Here is a 14725-nt window from a genome sequence, read left to right as displayed (position 1 = left end):
ATTACGTATTGCTAATTTATCCTATCTCACTGATCATCACTGATCATTGAAAGAAATTTTGTGCTATATATGAAAAATAAATTAAGAAAATAAAAGCAGATACGATGGTGGTGGCTGTCGTCTTGCAATAAGGAAATTATTTTATTTTGGGTTCAATTCTCAAAACTGCATGGAAGAGTCCGAAAGTTATATGAGACCCTTTTTCTTTTTGTGCTAATTTTTGGGTCACAAGGAAAAGTTATATATAACAATCAACTCTATATTCAGCGTGTGAGAACTCCTATATTTAAGTATGAGAAATCTGGTGAGAATTTATACTTTCTGCGTAGTAGGCTACTTGTCATAATGAGACATTCTTATATCTTCTTGTCCTTCTTTTCCTTTTGGGTTGTGTGTGTGTGTGTGTGTGTCTATCTTTTCTCCACTGTATTTTTTGTCTGAGTAAATACTATTGAGAAATCTTTGTGATATTTATGTTTTATATTTACATATATATACTTTTCAGTGTGATTGTCTTATTATTACTACTGATTATGAGCAAGGGCAACACATCACTGTCAGAGCAACATTGACACGTACTCGTTAACTATGTGACTTTAACGACATTTTCAAATTTATCATGTAGAGCACGCCACGCTTAACATGCATACTATGTAAGACCAATTAATTCGCTTTGTCCAAAAGTACATGTCAATAAAGTACTATAACCATCGCGTCAGTAAATATCCTCCCTAACCACGTAATTCTGGAAATGGGTGAAACAGGGAATTCTCCTCACATACCATGCACATATATAGTACATTTGATCGACAATACTCATGTTTATCAGCACCACTAGATTGATCAATAAATAGTAAATAATAGGGTCATTCCCATGCACACAATTAGAAGGAAAGAAAATTGAAAATTGACTATGGATATTCAGTAGTTCTCTTATTATTTATTTATTTATTTATTTATTATTATTATTATTTTGTCATACTTCGGCCTTCAAAAGATAATCTCATAGAAGGGGAGAAATGGGTGCATTACGAGGTAGCCTTTCATCCTTTTCATACTACTTGCTCTCTTGCTATCTTTTCAACACCAAATCCCCCTATTAAAATATAGAACCATTAATTAAAGGCCACAAGACCACGTCAATGAACTCATCCATTTGGCTATAACAGTTTCAAAGAAACTTTTTCTTTAGATGCTCATCAATCATCACAAGCTATTAATTATTTTTAATTAACAAAATAAAATGTTAAATATTATCTTTTGTCGAAGTTTGTATGCATGAGAATTTTGATTTGTTTTCACTTAGAGTTGATTTATTCCACATTAAATCCAAAACACAAAGATATTATTTCTATTGAAAGTAGTAGTATAAGATTTAGTATTTTTCACTTAATTTACATCCAACGCAAATTAATACAAGTCAAGAAATAACATGATAAGTTTCAAGAAAGTAAAAAAAAAAAAAATGAAAGTACGTAGAGAATTTTATAAAAAAAAATTATGAATCAACATTATGTTCCTCATACTTGGAATAAAAATTTTATAATTAAAGTTAGTCAATTTAACACAATAAAGAAAGTTCTAAATATCACTTTCGATGTCCAACCGAAAACACTATGTTTGTAAAAGAAATAATATACATTAGATTGTGTTTGTTGGTCATTAGATTAATTGAGTTTGGACTTGTTGACTAGGCATGACCATCTTTATCACTTTCTTTTGAATCCCTTTGCACTTCATTTGCTTGCTTGCTTCTTAAAAATATTAAACCCTAATCATGTTTAAACAAAGCTTCGGCGCAATTAGCTTTGCAACTACTTAATGGATTCTTTGTGTATGTTTGTGCATGTGTGTGTGTGGGGTCTATTTGTTGGGTCTATTAAGAATTGATTAAATTGGTGGATTGCACCCTAAGATGTATTAGTCTTTTCTTTCATTCATGAACTTGGTCAAAAGCCAATTATGCAATTATATATATACTTTAATGTGTGTGTATATATTAGTTCTTTTAATAAATCAAGCATAACATATAATTATCATTTTGCATTGATATTTTTATTCATATACCTTTTGCTTGAGGGAAACCTAAACCCTAAAGTATAGTTTGAGTCATGAAGAAGTGATTCGGACATGTGAGAAAAATATCGGCAAACATGTCGGTGTTTGTTTTTTCATTGATTAAGATACCTTGTTTCGAATTAAAGTAACATATATATATATACATATACACACACACTATTATTTGAGATTTTTTTTTTTTTGTTTTTTTTTTGTTTTTTATCATTGATCTATATAATGAATTGAGATATTAAGAGTCTTATAATGGAGTTGATCTTTTTGAAATTTTTTTTTTTTTAAATCTATGTTAGGATTCAAATTTGAAATCATTTTGTTGAGCTACGAAAACCTTAACTAATTGAATCAGCCCTTCTTAATTATATGTATGCTATTATTCATGGTAGAAATTTATTTATAAAATAATAATTATTTGATTGAAGGTCACAGTCAGTAAACTAAAATTTGAAGTGATGAAATTAAGAAATTCTTGGTTTAATGTATGAAAAGATGTGAGTGTTATCCTTCAGTTGACCAATCAATAGATTTTGTTGTGAAATAAACTAATATTGGCATTCATGCTATATTAACTTATATTTATGAAGTAATAGGAATAGGAACATAAAATTGATTTTTTATTTTTTTTTGCGTTTAATTTTAATCTATTTTAAATATAACTACACAAATTTAATAAGTCAATATTCATTTGTTACACAAGAAATAGTTATATGTGGAGTGTTTGGTTAGTGAATAGGAAAAATAAAATAAAATAAGTTGAACAGGAACTATACTAATCAAAATTAATTTTTTTTATTAATTAATAATAAATAATTTTTAATAATTTTAAAATTAAGTCATAACCATGGTTGTTTATACAATTAAATTGGATACCTCTTGAATTTCTTTTTGAGATGTGAAACAAAGTTTGAAATGACATAAGACTCTAATGATTTTAAATAATCAAATAATGAATTTCAACTTAATTATATTCCATAAAACAATAAATTTAAAGAAAGTAATTAATTAATCAATGGTTAATAAAAAGGGCCATTAATTTTTCCTCAAAGAAAGTAATTAAGCACATAAACACACCTCGTAATTAATTATTAATGACTTAATTAACACATGATTTCTATAGAACAACACCCTATGAGACTTAAGTAACACAAACGCGTAGTTATAAATACTTAGATTCAAACTCCAATGCCTCTCTGCAATCCCAAAACACAGGAACATAATACAAAAATTAAGGTCAGAGATTGACACAATAAACAAGATTAATAATTAACACTTTAATTTTCTTTTTCTTTAACTTCAAAGTTAGTTCATGCTTTGCATTGTCTTCCTTTTCATCACTTTGATCTTTAAAATCCTTGTTACTTTATTCTTAAATATTTCTTTTGAATAATTTATTGTAAAGACTTTGCCCCATGAACATGTCTTTGCTCCGACAAATATGTATTTATATATATATATATAAAGATATTATAACATGTAAAATGTAAAGATATGTTGTCACTTGTCTTAATTTTTGTCATGTAATAAAAATGAAGAAAAATAAAGAATCTAATTAAAATTACACTGATGATCATATTGGACATGTTCGGGCATAAAATAATAGAGACGTATACGTTAATTCTAGTAATATCTTAATTTATATTTTAATATTTCCACCGAAATAAAAAGGTAAGCCGTGAATTTGGTTTGACTTTTATTACGTTTAAATGTTAGAAAAAAAAATATAGACTTATACCTATCGTCACATGGTGTGTTCGCCCAGAAATAGATGGAGACATATTAATTATAATTTTAATTATATCTTATCTTACACTCAAAATTTTGTCGTTTAATCAAGTTTAAATCAAGAATTTCGGCTTAATTTTTATCAAGATTAAGTGTAATGAAGAAAAAAACATCAAATAGGATTTGTTCGGTGATTAAATAAATGGAGACATGCTATAATTCTAATTGGATCAATTTACACTCAAGCTTGTACTAAATCAAGTATAAAATTATATATATATATATATATATATAAACAAGCTTTTTTTCTTTTATGCAACCTCGAATTATTTAATTCATCTCTTTAATACAATCAAAACCCTAATAAAAACTAGAATATATCACATGACATGTTTACAATCCACTTATGCCAAAAACAAAGTATCAAACAAATCACTAAACTTTGTGTTCAAATTTACATTTTAAAACATTCACCAAAATTTTAATAATAACATTAGAATGTAATTAATTAAGAGAAAGAAAAAAAAACTTGAAACTACACATCCATTATTAAAAAAAAAAAAAACATAAAGAAAAGTTCTTCTTTTTAGTAACTCAAAAGTGTTTTACATGATTAATTAATGAGTTACCATCATCACCATGAAAGAGTTCAACAAGAAATATTTACAAAATCAGGCATATAGATAGATATACATAAGACTAATAATAATTATATATAATAAATATTAATTTATTAATTAACTCTTCATCATCCTTAAAGCCAAAGCTTGAAGCTCACCCAACTCATCAAAGGGAGCCTTCCTTTTAGTACAAAGTTGGGTGGTAACAACACCTTCTGATGATAAACAAGAAGGCATTAATATTCCATCAGCACAACAAGAATCAAGAGAACTTTGTGGAGACATGGATTGCATCTGCATGCAAACATAATTTGGATGACCAAAAGTTTCAGAGTTAATATCTCCATTGTTAATCCCTTGCCAATAATGATGCCGGTGATTCTCCGACGACAATGATGATGATGATCGAGAAGCCATTGTCGTAGCCGTCATCGCCGTCGTCTTTTGAGCTAACTGTACCTTCATTTGCATTACTTGTGCTTGTAACAAGGCTACCTATATAGTTATCACATAACAAATGATCAACCATGCAAGTTCATGCAAACCCTAATTAACAGATTCATTATATATATATATATATATATATATATTAAAGGAGAGATTTTTTTTAATTGCCACCCCTTGAAAATAGCCAAATTAATTTTCCATATAACAAACCTTTGGAAAAAGTTTACCTTTATGATCTACATCTACTTTATTTCTGTATATGTTGTTGAAACTATCCCATCAAGAAAGTGACAAAAGAAAAGGCACAGACAGAACTACCCTTTAGACAAAGATGAGAAGAAATTAACTGAAAAAAAGGATGCAAGAGTGAATGCAAAGTAACAAATTAACCTGGTGCTGAAGAGCAAAGATATGAGAGACACAACCATAAACAGGGTCTCTAATCCGAGCTTGTGCTTCATAAGAAATAGTAACAACAGCCTCACAACGTTCAGGAACAGGAACATGCAACAAGAGCTTAGACACGTTGCTAGCTCCAAATACTTTGTGTATGGCTGCAAACCTTGCAGGACCTTGTTCACAGTTGAAGTATGGTGCAAAGATACAGTCCCTTGTGCACTTCCTCCTTAGAAACTTACATGCACCACATGGTGATGATGTTGTTGTCCCTGTTCCTGAAGAAGCCATTCTCTCTCTCTCTCTCTCTCTCTCTCTCTCTCTCTCTCTCACACACACACACACACACACACACACACACACACACTAGTATTAAACAAAGAAGAAGAAGTGGCTGAAGGGATATATCTTTGAAGGAGATGGGGGACAAGGGAGGGGAAAGTGTAGGGTTGAGAGGGAGCAGTGTAGTAATGGTGGATTGGAGATGATGGAGGTTTTCTCTATGTCTTTGTTTTATATATATATATATATAAATATATATGTAAAATAAAGAAGAAGGAGAAGGAGGAGGAGGAGAAGGAATGGTAGGTTGGATGGGGAATAGAAAATGAGAGTGATTGAGTGATGGTTTGGGTTGGAGATTAAAAAAACAGTACTCCGCCGAACGCCGCACTTTGGGACTGTCCTCTTGTGCGTGGCCACTTTGCTTTTCTTTTTCTCTCCTTTCTTTATTATGGTTTGGTTTGTTTTGTTTCACTTCATTTATAAATATGCATGAATGATATGTCCTGTAATTATGTTTTCCTTTTCTTATATGCATGAATGATATGTCCTGAAATTATGTGAACAATATTTTGTTTGGGTAATAACTTACCTAAAAAAAATTCATAATCTTTTACAATTTTACTGTATGATAGGATGGAAATAAAGACAACATTCATACAAAGTTCACATGATGAGAACATTTAGGTGAACTAACTTTTCACAGAAGTTGACAGTAAAACCAACATTGTAAAAAGGTATTGTTTCAGAACATGATTTCCACTTCAACAATGTAACAAGAGCATCTAAAATAGATGAAGAGTTTGATTTGATTACAAGTGTTGATAAAGAACAGCAGAGAACACTTAGCCAAGCCATTGTTCTGCTCGACGGGAACCTCCATCTCCGACGGCACGCCGGATGCTTATCTTCTCATTGGCATACTTCTCCTGGAGCCATTCAAATGCATTCATATCAAGTTTTCCGGTAACTGATTTTCCTTGCTTTCTTCTAATATGTTGCTCGTTTATGGAATGCCAGAGCTTACTGATTGCGTCTCTTTGGCAATGTGTGAACCTGTCTATGCTGTCAAAAGCATGCTTAACTAAGATGTCGATTACAGTTTGTGCCCTGTAAAGAATTTGATGAAAACAGATATTATTTTTTAGAATGAGAGTGAATACTCAAATATAACAAATGATGGATTAACAATGAAGTCTAACCATGGTATCTTGTAACGGCGAGCTGAGATCTCCAAGCATAGAAGCAAAGCTTCCCTCTTTGACTTTATAAATCTCTTTGATTCTTCTTCATCTGTTTGCCTGTTCAAAAATGCCACTGCCTTTTCTCGGGATTTTTCATCTTTCCTCGATGTGCTTGGAAGTAGAGCATCCAAACCAAAAGGATCAGAAGATTCTTTGTTTGATTCATCAAAAGCAGATGATTGGTTACCCTCCTCTGGATTGTGATTTGCTTCAGCCTCTGCTTTTTTCTCAGCTTCTGCGAGAGTTGCTGCTTCCTCATCGTCATCATCTTTAGTTGCCAACGGAAGACTAGATATGGCTTCTTTAATTTTGCCTGCTGTTTTAGAAAACTAGAGAAAAATAAATCTCAAGTAAAAGATCATGCTATCAGGTATATAACAAAAAATAGCTCGATACAATAAACACACAAGGAAAAGCTCATATTGTGGTTTAATTCAATACTTGCATATCAAATGACATACCAATTAAGTTTAGACCTAAGATAGCACCGGATTCAACATCATAACAGCAAGTATAGTTTTCTTACAATAAAGCTGTCATCAGTGTAAAAATCATTTGCCATCACAGCTCTCATAATCCATGTTGTCAGTTGATCATTCTGCTGTTTGGTAAAGCTCTGCACATTCAAAAGAAAGTAGATGTTGAATAAGAAATACTAGAACAGTAGCACAAAGTCTCTATGCATGGGAAAAAATTGTTATGAATTGCCAAATAAAAAATAACATAAAATCAGAGAAGACTAGTTAACGATCTGGGACACTCAGATAATGATATGAAATGCCACAGGTAGAGTATACATTGTCCATCGAAAATGCCGGGCTAATAAACTTGCAAACGAAACCGATCAGCTTGAAAACCCCAAAATTTACCTCAGTGACATCTTGAGCAGCAGAGAACAAAGCATGATAATCTGCTCTTACTGAAGGATCTGTTGGCGCAGAAGACGAAGACATTGCTGCTTCCAATATAGCAAAAAAATGGTTACTGGTTCCCAGCTTCACACTTCCGGCTTGTACCAATTGCACAGCAAGCTTTGCAGCCTTACTGAACTTTGAAGGATTTTTTATATGCGAAGCAATCTTCTGCATTGCTTCTATAACTTGTTTCTCGGATGCATCCACCGATGTTTTGAATCGCAACCGCTTCTGGGGCGCTTCCGCTTAAAATTAACAACAAATCCATCAAAATATGAACAATTCATCTCAAAGAACTGACAGACAGAAATAATTACAAATTCCAAAATGCTGATTGCAATGAAAGCCACTGCAATTAGTGAAAATAGTATAACCTTGATTGCACAAACTTGCAGACTAATGCAACAGTAGACAGCAAAATTCTAAGCATCAATGAAAACATTAAAGAGGCTTATAATGAATACTTTGATTTCCTAAACTAAAGAAAGCTTTGTACCTAAATTGATCCTGTCCTGAAGTCGAATGTGGGTTGATTCATGAGAAACATTACTAATTCTTTATTTTCTACGATTGATTGAAAAGTTTTCTAACAAATCTCACTAAAGAGAAACTATTTCATCTTAATAAACACAAACAATCAATCTAGTTAACAATCATACATTGAATTTATCATAAACCCTAAAAATTTTCAAATGAATCCCAGTAAAACCGAACAATTCATCTGAAAATAAACACAAACGAGTTGAAGACATAATTCAGCTTAATCTCGACCCAGTACGCAACAAGACACTAAATTTATCAAACATATGAACAACAAAACCCTAGATTCATGGAGATTAGGAAAGGTACCTTCTTGTTGGGATTCCAAGGGCTTATTCCGTTTGAGTGCGCTCTTGAGGGCGGGGACAGGGGGTAGAGCTGGAGCCGGAGACGCTGCGGGCTTAGTAGAAGGCAAGGGCTTCTCCACCTCCACGGATGGAGCGGAAGAAGGGGGTGGCAAGCCTTGGAAGAGGTTCTCCGCCATTGCTAGGGTTTGGAGAAGCTCCCTTTCGATCGAGAAATCTCCGACCTTATCGGATTCTCCATTCGCGCCCGTTAGCGTTGATAACGGGTTTCGGATCTAGACCAGAATGCTATCACTTATTTTGTAAAAATACCACTGATCTTTCTTTTATTTTCCTTGTAAAAGGAAAACTACAATTGGTTCTTGTATCCAAATATTCATTTAACCCCTTAAAACTAAAAAAAAATAATAATAATCAATTAAATGGTTAAATTATATGAATATAACAAATAAATATTCAATTTGATTCTTGAGCTTTATAAATATCATTAATTTGTTTTTTTTTTTATAACATATGAATTTACTTCAAAATCAAAATAATTTCACTTATCACTACTCAACCAGCTTCTCAACCCAAAGAACGATCTCCCTGATCACACCTCCTATTAGATGTCAGTCCTGTACTTCTTTTGCTCATCACTATCTGTTTTTCTTTATTCAACTTATGTATTTTTCCATTCCTTGATAATGTTTAGGGTCTATTCTTGCTTGGTTTGGTTATGTTTTTAGTTAGCTATAATTACCAGTTTAGTCCTTCTGATTCTATGATTTCAACCCTTTGAGTACCTCTATTATTTTTTGCGCCTATTACATCCCTTTATTTCTCTGAAATTGGAAATCTTAGTCCACAGAGAAATGGGGGTTATTCTCTACATTAGTTTTCGCTAGTATGGCATATTATGTTGTTAAAATATTAATTTTAAAAAATAAAAAATACTAATTAAATATGTGAGAATAAAATACAAGATTCGGATACAGTCTTTTTGAATTTGAATCCACCCCCATATGTGAAATCCCTAAACCCCATTTAGTCCTGACGCCTCCATCCCATCTAGTCCCTTGATGTTGTTCGAGCCTCGCACTCATCGAGATCCCACCTTCTTACAGAAGCTTTGAAACCCCTACTCTCATAAGGGAAGCTAACAAAGCAGTTGCAAAGCACCCCTTTGAGACCCCCGCCATTTTGTTGAAGGTCTCCACGGTGGAACACATGATTATTATCTGTTAAAGAATACTACCTCATGAGTGTGTATGTGTAGTGGAGATTCAACCTGCAATACTTGATCATGTTTAGGGCTTGTTTGGGTTGGTTTTAAAAAAAAAAATGTTTTTTTTTTAATTCGTAGAAGCACTTTTTCCAAAAATGCTTTCCAAAGTAAGTTACATTAGGTTCAAACAAAAATCAACTCAAACTATTTGTATGTCAAAGCTAGAAGTTGGTAGTTTCCTTTGAGATTAACCAAAACTCTTAACAAATGTGAAGTACAAAAAACGTAACTATAAGGCTCTTAACTAGAATATGAAAGTAACTCACAATTCAGCTTTTTATGTTCGCCCAACAATCTCTAAATTCATTTGCTTTCAAGAAATCTTCATCCTTCTCTTTTTGAATTTTCATACTCATAACTATAACAAAACATACATCAAGCTATTGGAATATTTATGTCAACAAGATGAATCATATCTTGATGTAATTATTCTATCTCTTCCCCAATCAATAGAATAATTAACTCATTAAATAGAACTTCTACTATTATATTTGCATCTCTATGCAAATGTCTTGCTTGTAAAACTCATAGGCAATTTGAAGATAGTTTTGCTTGAGAGACATTAGCTGTTAACATCATAACAAATGGCTCACTAATGAACTTAAGCTTTTCAAAAAGATAAGATAGCATAGTGTCAAACTTAGATCACACTAGAGAAGGCTAGTCATCATCTGAAATAATCGAACAAGCCTGCCACACACTAGCAAGCCACAAAAAACCCTCTCCAACTATATAGTAATATGTGACCATCCTAATCTTTTCAAGAATAATAGAACAAAGACTAGGAGCTCTATAATAATCAAAGAAACAAGGAAACAAACATGCCTAAGGAGATGCATTGGTTGATTAATTGAAAAACCCTCAAAGCTCCTTATGCTTTTTCAATGGCTATCCATTGAAACTCATCAAACCGATCCACACTCCATGAACTCCAAAATCAATAACACCTCGATATTTCCACAAAACTGGACCCAATTCAAAGCAATAAATCCAAAACCAATCGAAATCAAAAGTGATAAAAACTACAAAAACCCCAGAATGATTCAAGACAACCAACAACAACGAAAAAATCTGTAGAAAGAGAGACAACTCACCATAGATCCAAGCATTAGAGCACCCCCAATTCGCAACACCGCCGATGAACCACGCATGAAGCTCGATTGAGAAACTATGGCATCCAGGGATTGAGAGAATGGATGAGATCTTGGAGAGAGAGAGAGAGAAGGAAAGAAAAACAAAAGAAGGGTAACAACTGAAGATGAATCACAGGAAATCTACCTCTAATTTTCGCAAGAACATCACTAGAATGTGATTGCAAAGCTCTCCTCGCCAACCTATTCCTCTGTCTGGATGAAAGGGGTAGAGGCAAGAGGTAGGAGAAGACTGTTAAGGATTGAGGGTATTAATTTCTTTATTTATTGAGGGTAAATTGGTAATTGTATAACACCTAAAATAGCTTTTCATAAGTGCTTTTTTCAGGAGCACCACTTTACTAGCTTCTGGAAAAGGCAGAATTTGGACTTTTTTATCAGCTTTTGATTTTGCAAAAAAGCCAATACAAGCATATTTTCTTCCGCTCAGAAGTGCTTAACTTATAAAAAAGTGCTTATGGGCTTCCCAGAAGCCAATCCAAATAAGGCCTTAAACATCTTTTTTTATTTCTAACATGCAAATTTTCTATATTAAGCAAACATATCAATCTAAATCAATTTAATTAATTATAACCAATACATCAAGTTATTGCTTTTGCTTCTAATGATTAGTGATTATTGATCTTGAAAAATGGCTCTTAATCTATTTGAGGTCATTATAACTAGCCTCTAATATATTATGAAATAATCTTATATATGTTGCAGTGATTCATATAAATTAATACAATAATTAATTGAATGAACATGGAGCCATTGAGACAACAACTAAGAGATTCTACAGTTGATTATTCGTAAACAATGCAAGTAATCATGCAAATCTTGCACATTCTACAAATTGATACACATTAATCCAAACAATCCTACAAATTCTTCAAATTTGCAAATTGGTATAATACATACAAGGTTTAATTACCTTCACAACCTACAAATCCTTCAGATCCTGCAAATGGGTATGATACATACAAGGTTTAATTACATGTAGATCCTTCAGATCCTGCAAATTAGTATGCTACGTATAAGGTTTAATTATGTTCAAATCCTACAGGATTGTAATTCTTGTCAATAGATCCTGAAATTGTCTCTTTCAATTGACAAAAATTAAAATTTTGCAAATCACATTCTTGCTCATTTTATCATCTGAAATAAACTAATTTAATTTCATTTAATTTTTATCTCTATTCACCAATTCCACAACAATGTGAAAAAGTAGTACAAAGTCAAGAGGCATTTAACTTACCTCTTTGACATGCAATTACCCACCAAAAAAAGGTTACAACATTGGAAGTCAACCATTTTAACATCCACTTGACAACTAGATATTAATTTTATTGTTTGATACAAAATATGAAAACTAACAAAACCACCTTAGATAAATACTTCTTTCCTTTAGAGTTGTGGATTTTTTTTTTAAAATGCTTCAGTTGATGTGCTCTGCTGTGTTGGCAAGTCTAAAACTTCATTTAAGGTAGAGATGTGGGGATTTTTTTTCTTCATTTTGGTTTTCTTTTACAACAAATCTCATATTTCTATGAGCCTAATGATCATAATGACCAAAGAGCATGCATGATTAACTTGAAAAATAAATGGTATACCATGTAATTGTTAAAATGAAAATAAATCTTACCATCAGTTCACTACAGTAATAAATGATAATCCATGTTCCAATTCCCTTCCAAGAATACCTTTTCCAGTGTGCCACTTTTACAACATACATGGAGCAGTTATGATTAATTCAACAATAAGAACAAATTATGACAAATTGCTTGCCTTCATAACTCTAATTGGACCATAAATAGCTCCAATTCTTGATGATGTTGTCTTTTCTTTTCCCTTTATTTTTTCCCAGCACTTGTTGTCTATCTACTTGAACTAACATTTTTCAGTGTTGCCCTGCACAACCACATTAATTTTGGTTATGAGTACTAAATTCATAATACATTAAAGAAATAATTAGCATACAACTTACCTGTGTAGGCTTTTTTGGGCACCTTGACTTGTTGTGATCAGGGACGGAACCAAGGGGGGGGCTAATCGGGGCTTCAGCCTCCTGGTACTGGTGATTCTGTTATTTTGGCCTGAACAAGCGTCTCTCACCATCGATGGTCTACCAATCTTTTTTTTCCCTGCAGGTTGCAGCCTCTCCCTTCCCAAGGTTGAAGGGCTAAGCTCTCAAGACAGCTCCTTATCTCCTCTCCTTCAATTTTACTTTTGCGTTAAGGTGTCGGCGGTCACTAAGATGGGAAGATTCGGTGGGTTACCCAGTTGCGGTTAAGGAAAAAGAAACTCTAGCCAAGATGAGAATTTGAAATCCATAGGAATCATTGGATTGGATTGTTTTTAATACCTCATGATCTATACAAGTCACATTGGATTGTATTGTTTTTAATGCCTTGTGATATGTACAAGTTACATTGAATTGGATGCTATTTAATACCTCGTGATATGTACAAGTTACATTGGATCTATGATCTAGACACTAGATTTAAATCAATTATGTTTGAAAATTGAAATTGGTGGGCTTGTGTGTGTGTGTGTGTGTGTGACTTGTAGCCCAGCAGGCTTATGCTTTATAGGCCAAGGAGAAGCAAGGCAGTTAGTAGATTTAAACTAAGTTCTGAAAATTTTTTGTATTGGTTTGCATCCTTACAATTTTGTACATTGGTTGGAGATAACAGTGAGTATATTAGTTTATTTTTTTTTCTTTTGTTGGATCATGTATTGATTCTTAATGTAAATGAGAATAAATGAGAATAAATGTATAAAATTTTTGGGTGAAAAACATAAAGCATGATTGGTAATTTCATTCTTGTGATATGACTACAGTGTGTTTAATTAAATGCCTCAATGAGATCATTGAGATAAAATGTTGAGAATATAAAACATTACACATTAGTATTTATCACAATGTATATATGTATAATTAAATAATGTTTAGTGTTAAGTCTACATAACAAAATGCGTAAAAAAAATGTTATATCTACATAGTAAAAAGAATAATAAAATAGGTTGTTTTAATCAATGATTACATTGTCACACTAATTTGTATTGGAAACATTTGTTATGTTGAATGAATTTTCTTTAACATTTTGCCCTCAGCCCCTATTACCAATAAGTCCTGGTTCCGTCCCTGGTTGTGGCTCTCCATATGACAAATTCCACATCTAAAGATTCTGCCAAACCTTGAAATTTTTGTTGTACTTTTCAATGTTATCAGAACTGGACCAGACATTGAACCGGCCAAGGTGCCAAGTCACCGGGTCATCGGTTTAACCACCGGGTCAATTTAAATATTTTAAATAATTTAATTTAATATAATTAATTGAAAAAATAATATTATAATTACAACAAATAAAATAATACAACAAATAAGGTATACAAGTAAAAGTAAAATACATAAATTTTAATTGTCAATACAATATATCTTTTAATACAAACCGGCTGGTTCATATAAAACCGATCGGTTCACATGTTTAATTAAAAATCGGCGGTTCACACCTGTTTTTACTGGTTTAATTGCAAGTTCAGTCCAATTAGAGAACCGAAACGGTTCAACCTGTCGGACCGCTGGTCTGGTCTGATTCTGATAACGCTGGTACTTTTTTCTATTGCCTTCCAAAGGTTCTCTCCTTCTTTTTTCACAGGTTGACTAGGCATATTTTTTGCTATAGGAGGTAGCAATGAACATCTTGTCACTCACAGGATTGATAGTGTACTGGTATGCCTTCATGTAGGTATCCTTCTTGAACCATTCAGATACATAA

At 32.4% G+C, this 14725-nt stretch overlaps 2 protein-coding genes across 2 annotated transcripts; both read right to left on the bottom strand.

Annotated features, from left to right (window-relative positions):
* Nucleotides 1–4476: 4476 nt before the first annotated feature.
* On the bottom strand, nt 4477–5832 carry LOC120264466 (LOB domain-containing protein 16). The gene is made up of 2 exons (XM_039272282.1): nt 5256–5832; nt 4477–4913 (listed from the first exon to the last, which is right to left on the bottom strand). The coding sequence occupies exons 1-2, from the start codon at nt 5550–5552 to the stop codon at nt 4536–4538; spliced, it is 675 nt and encodes a 224-aa protein (XP_039128216.1). The 5' UTR covers nt 5553–5832; the 3' UTR covers nt 4477–4535.
* Nucleotides 5833–6225: 393 nt separating this feature from the next.
* LOC120259855 lies at nt 6226–8769 on the bottom strand. The gene is made up of 5 exons (XM_039267340.1): nt 8551–8769; nt 7657–7946; nt 7314–7403; nt 6746–7116; nt 6226–6653 (listed from the first exon to the last, which is right to left on the bottom strand). The coding sequence occupies exons 1-5, from the start codon at nt 8723–8725 to the stop codon at nt 6389–6391; spliced, it is 1191 nt and encodes a 396-aa protein (XP_039123274.1). The 5' UTR covers nt 8726–8769; the 3' UTR covers nt 6226–6388.
* Nucleotides 8770–14725: the final 5956 nt, after the last annotated feature.

The sequence above is a fragment of the Dioscorea cayenensis genome, chromosome 1 (genome assembly GCF_009730915.1).
Source record: "Dioscorea cayenensis subsp. rotundata cultivar TDr96_F1 chromosome 1, TDr96_F1_v2_PseudoChromosome.rev07_lg8_w22 25.fasta, whole genome shotgun sequence".
Classification (NCBI taxonomy): domain Eukaryota; kingdom Viridiplantae; phylum Streptophyta; class Magnoliopsida; order Dioscoreales; family Dioscoreaceae; genus Dioscorea; species Dioscorea cayenensis.
This window is presented reverse-complemented; position numbering and strand designations above follow the sequence as displayed.

Excerpts from the sequence above, each read along its gene's own strand:
- LOC120264466 (XM_039272282.1), bottom strand. The coding sequence starts at position 5,552 with ATGGCTTCTTCAGGAACAGGGACAACAACATCATCACCATGTGGTGCA. Across the intron at positions 4,914-5,255 it reads TCTTTGCTCTTCAGCACCAG|GTAGCCTTGTTACAAGCACA; the intron begins GTTAATTTGTTA and ends ATAACTATATAG.
- LOC120259855 (XM_039267340.1), bottom strand. The coding sequence starts at position 8,725 with ATGGCGGAGAACCTCTTCCAAGGCTTGCCACCCCCTTCTTCCGCTCCA. Across the intron at positions 7,947-8,550 it reads CTTGGAATCCCAACAAGAAG|CGGAAGCGCCCCAGAAGCGG; the intron begins GTACCTTTCCTA and ends GTTAATTTTAAG. Across the intron at positions 6,654-6,745 it reads CGCCGTTACAAGATACCATG|GGCACAAACTGTAATCGACA; the intron begins GTTAGACTTCAT and ends AATTCTTTACAG.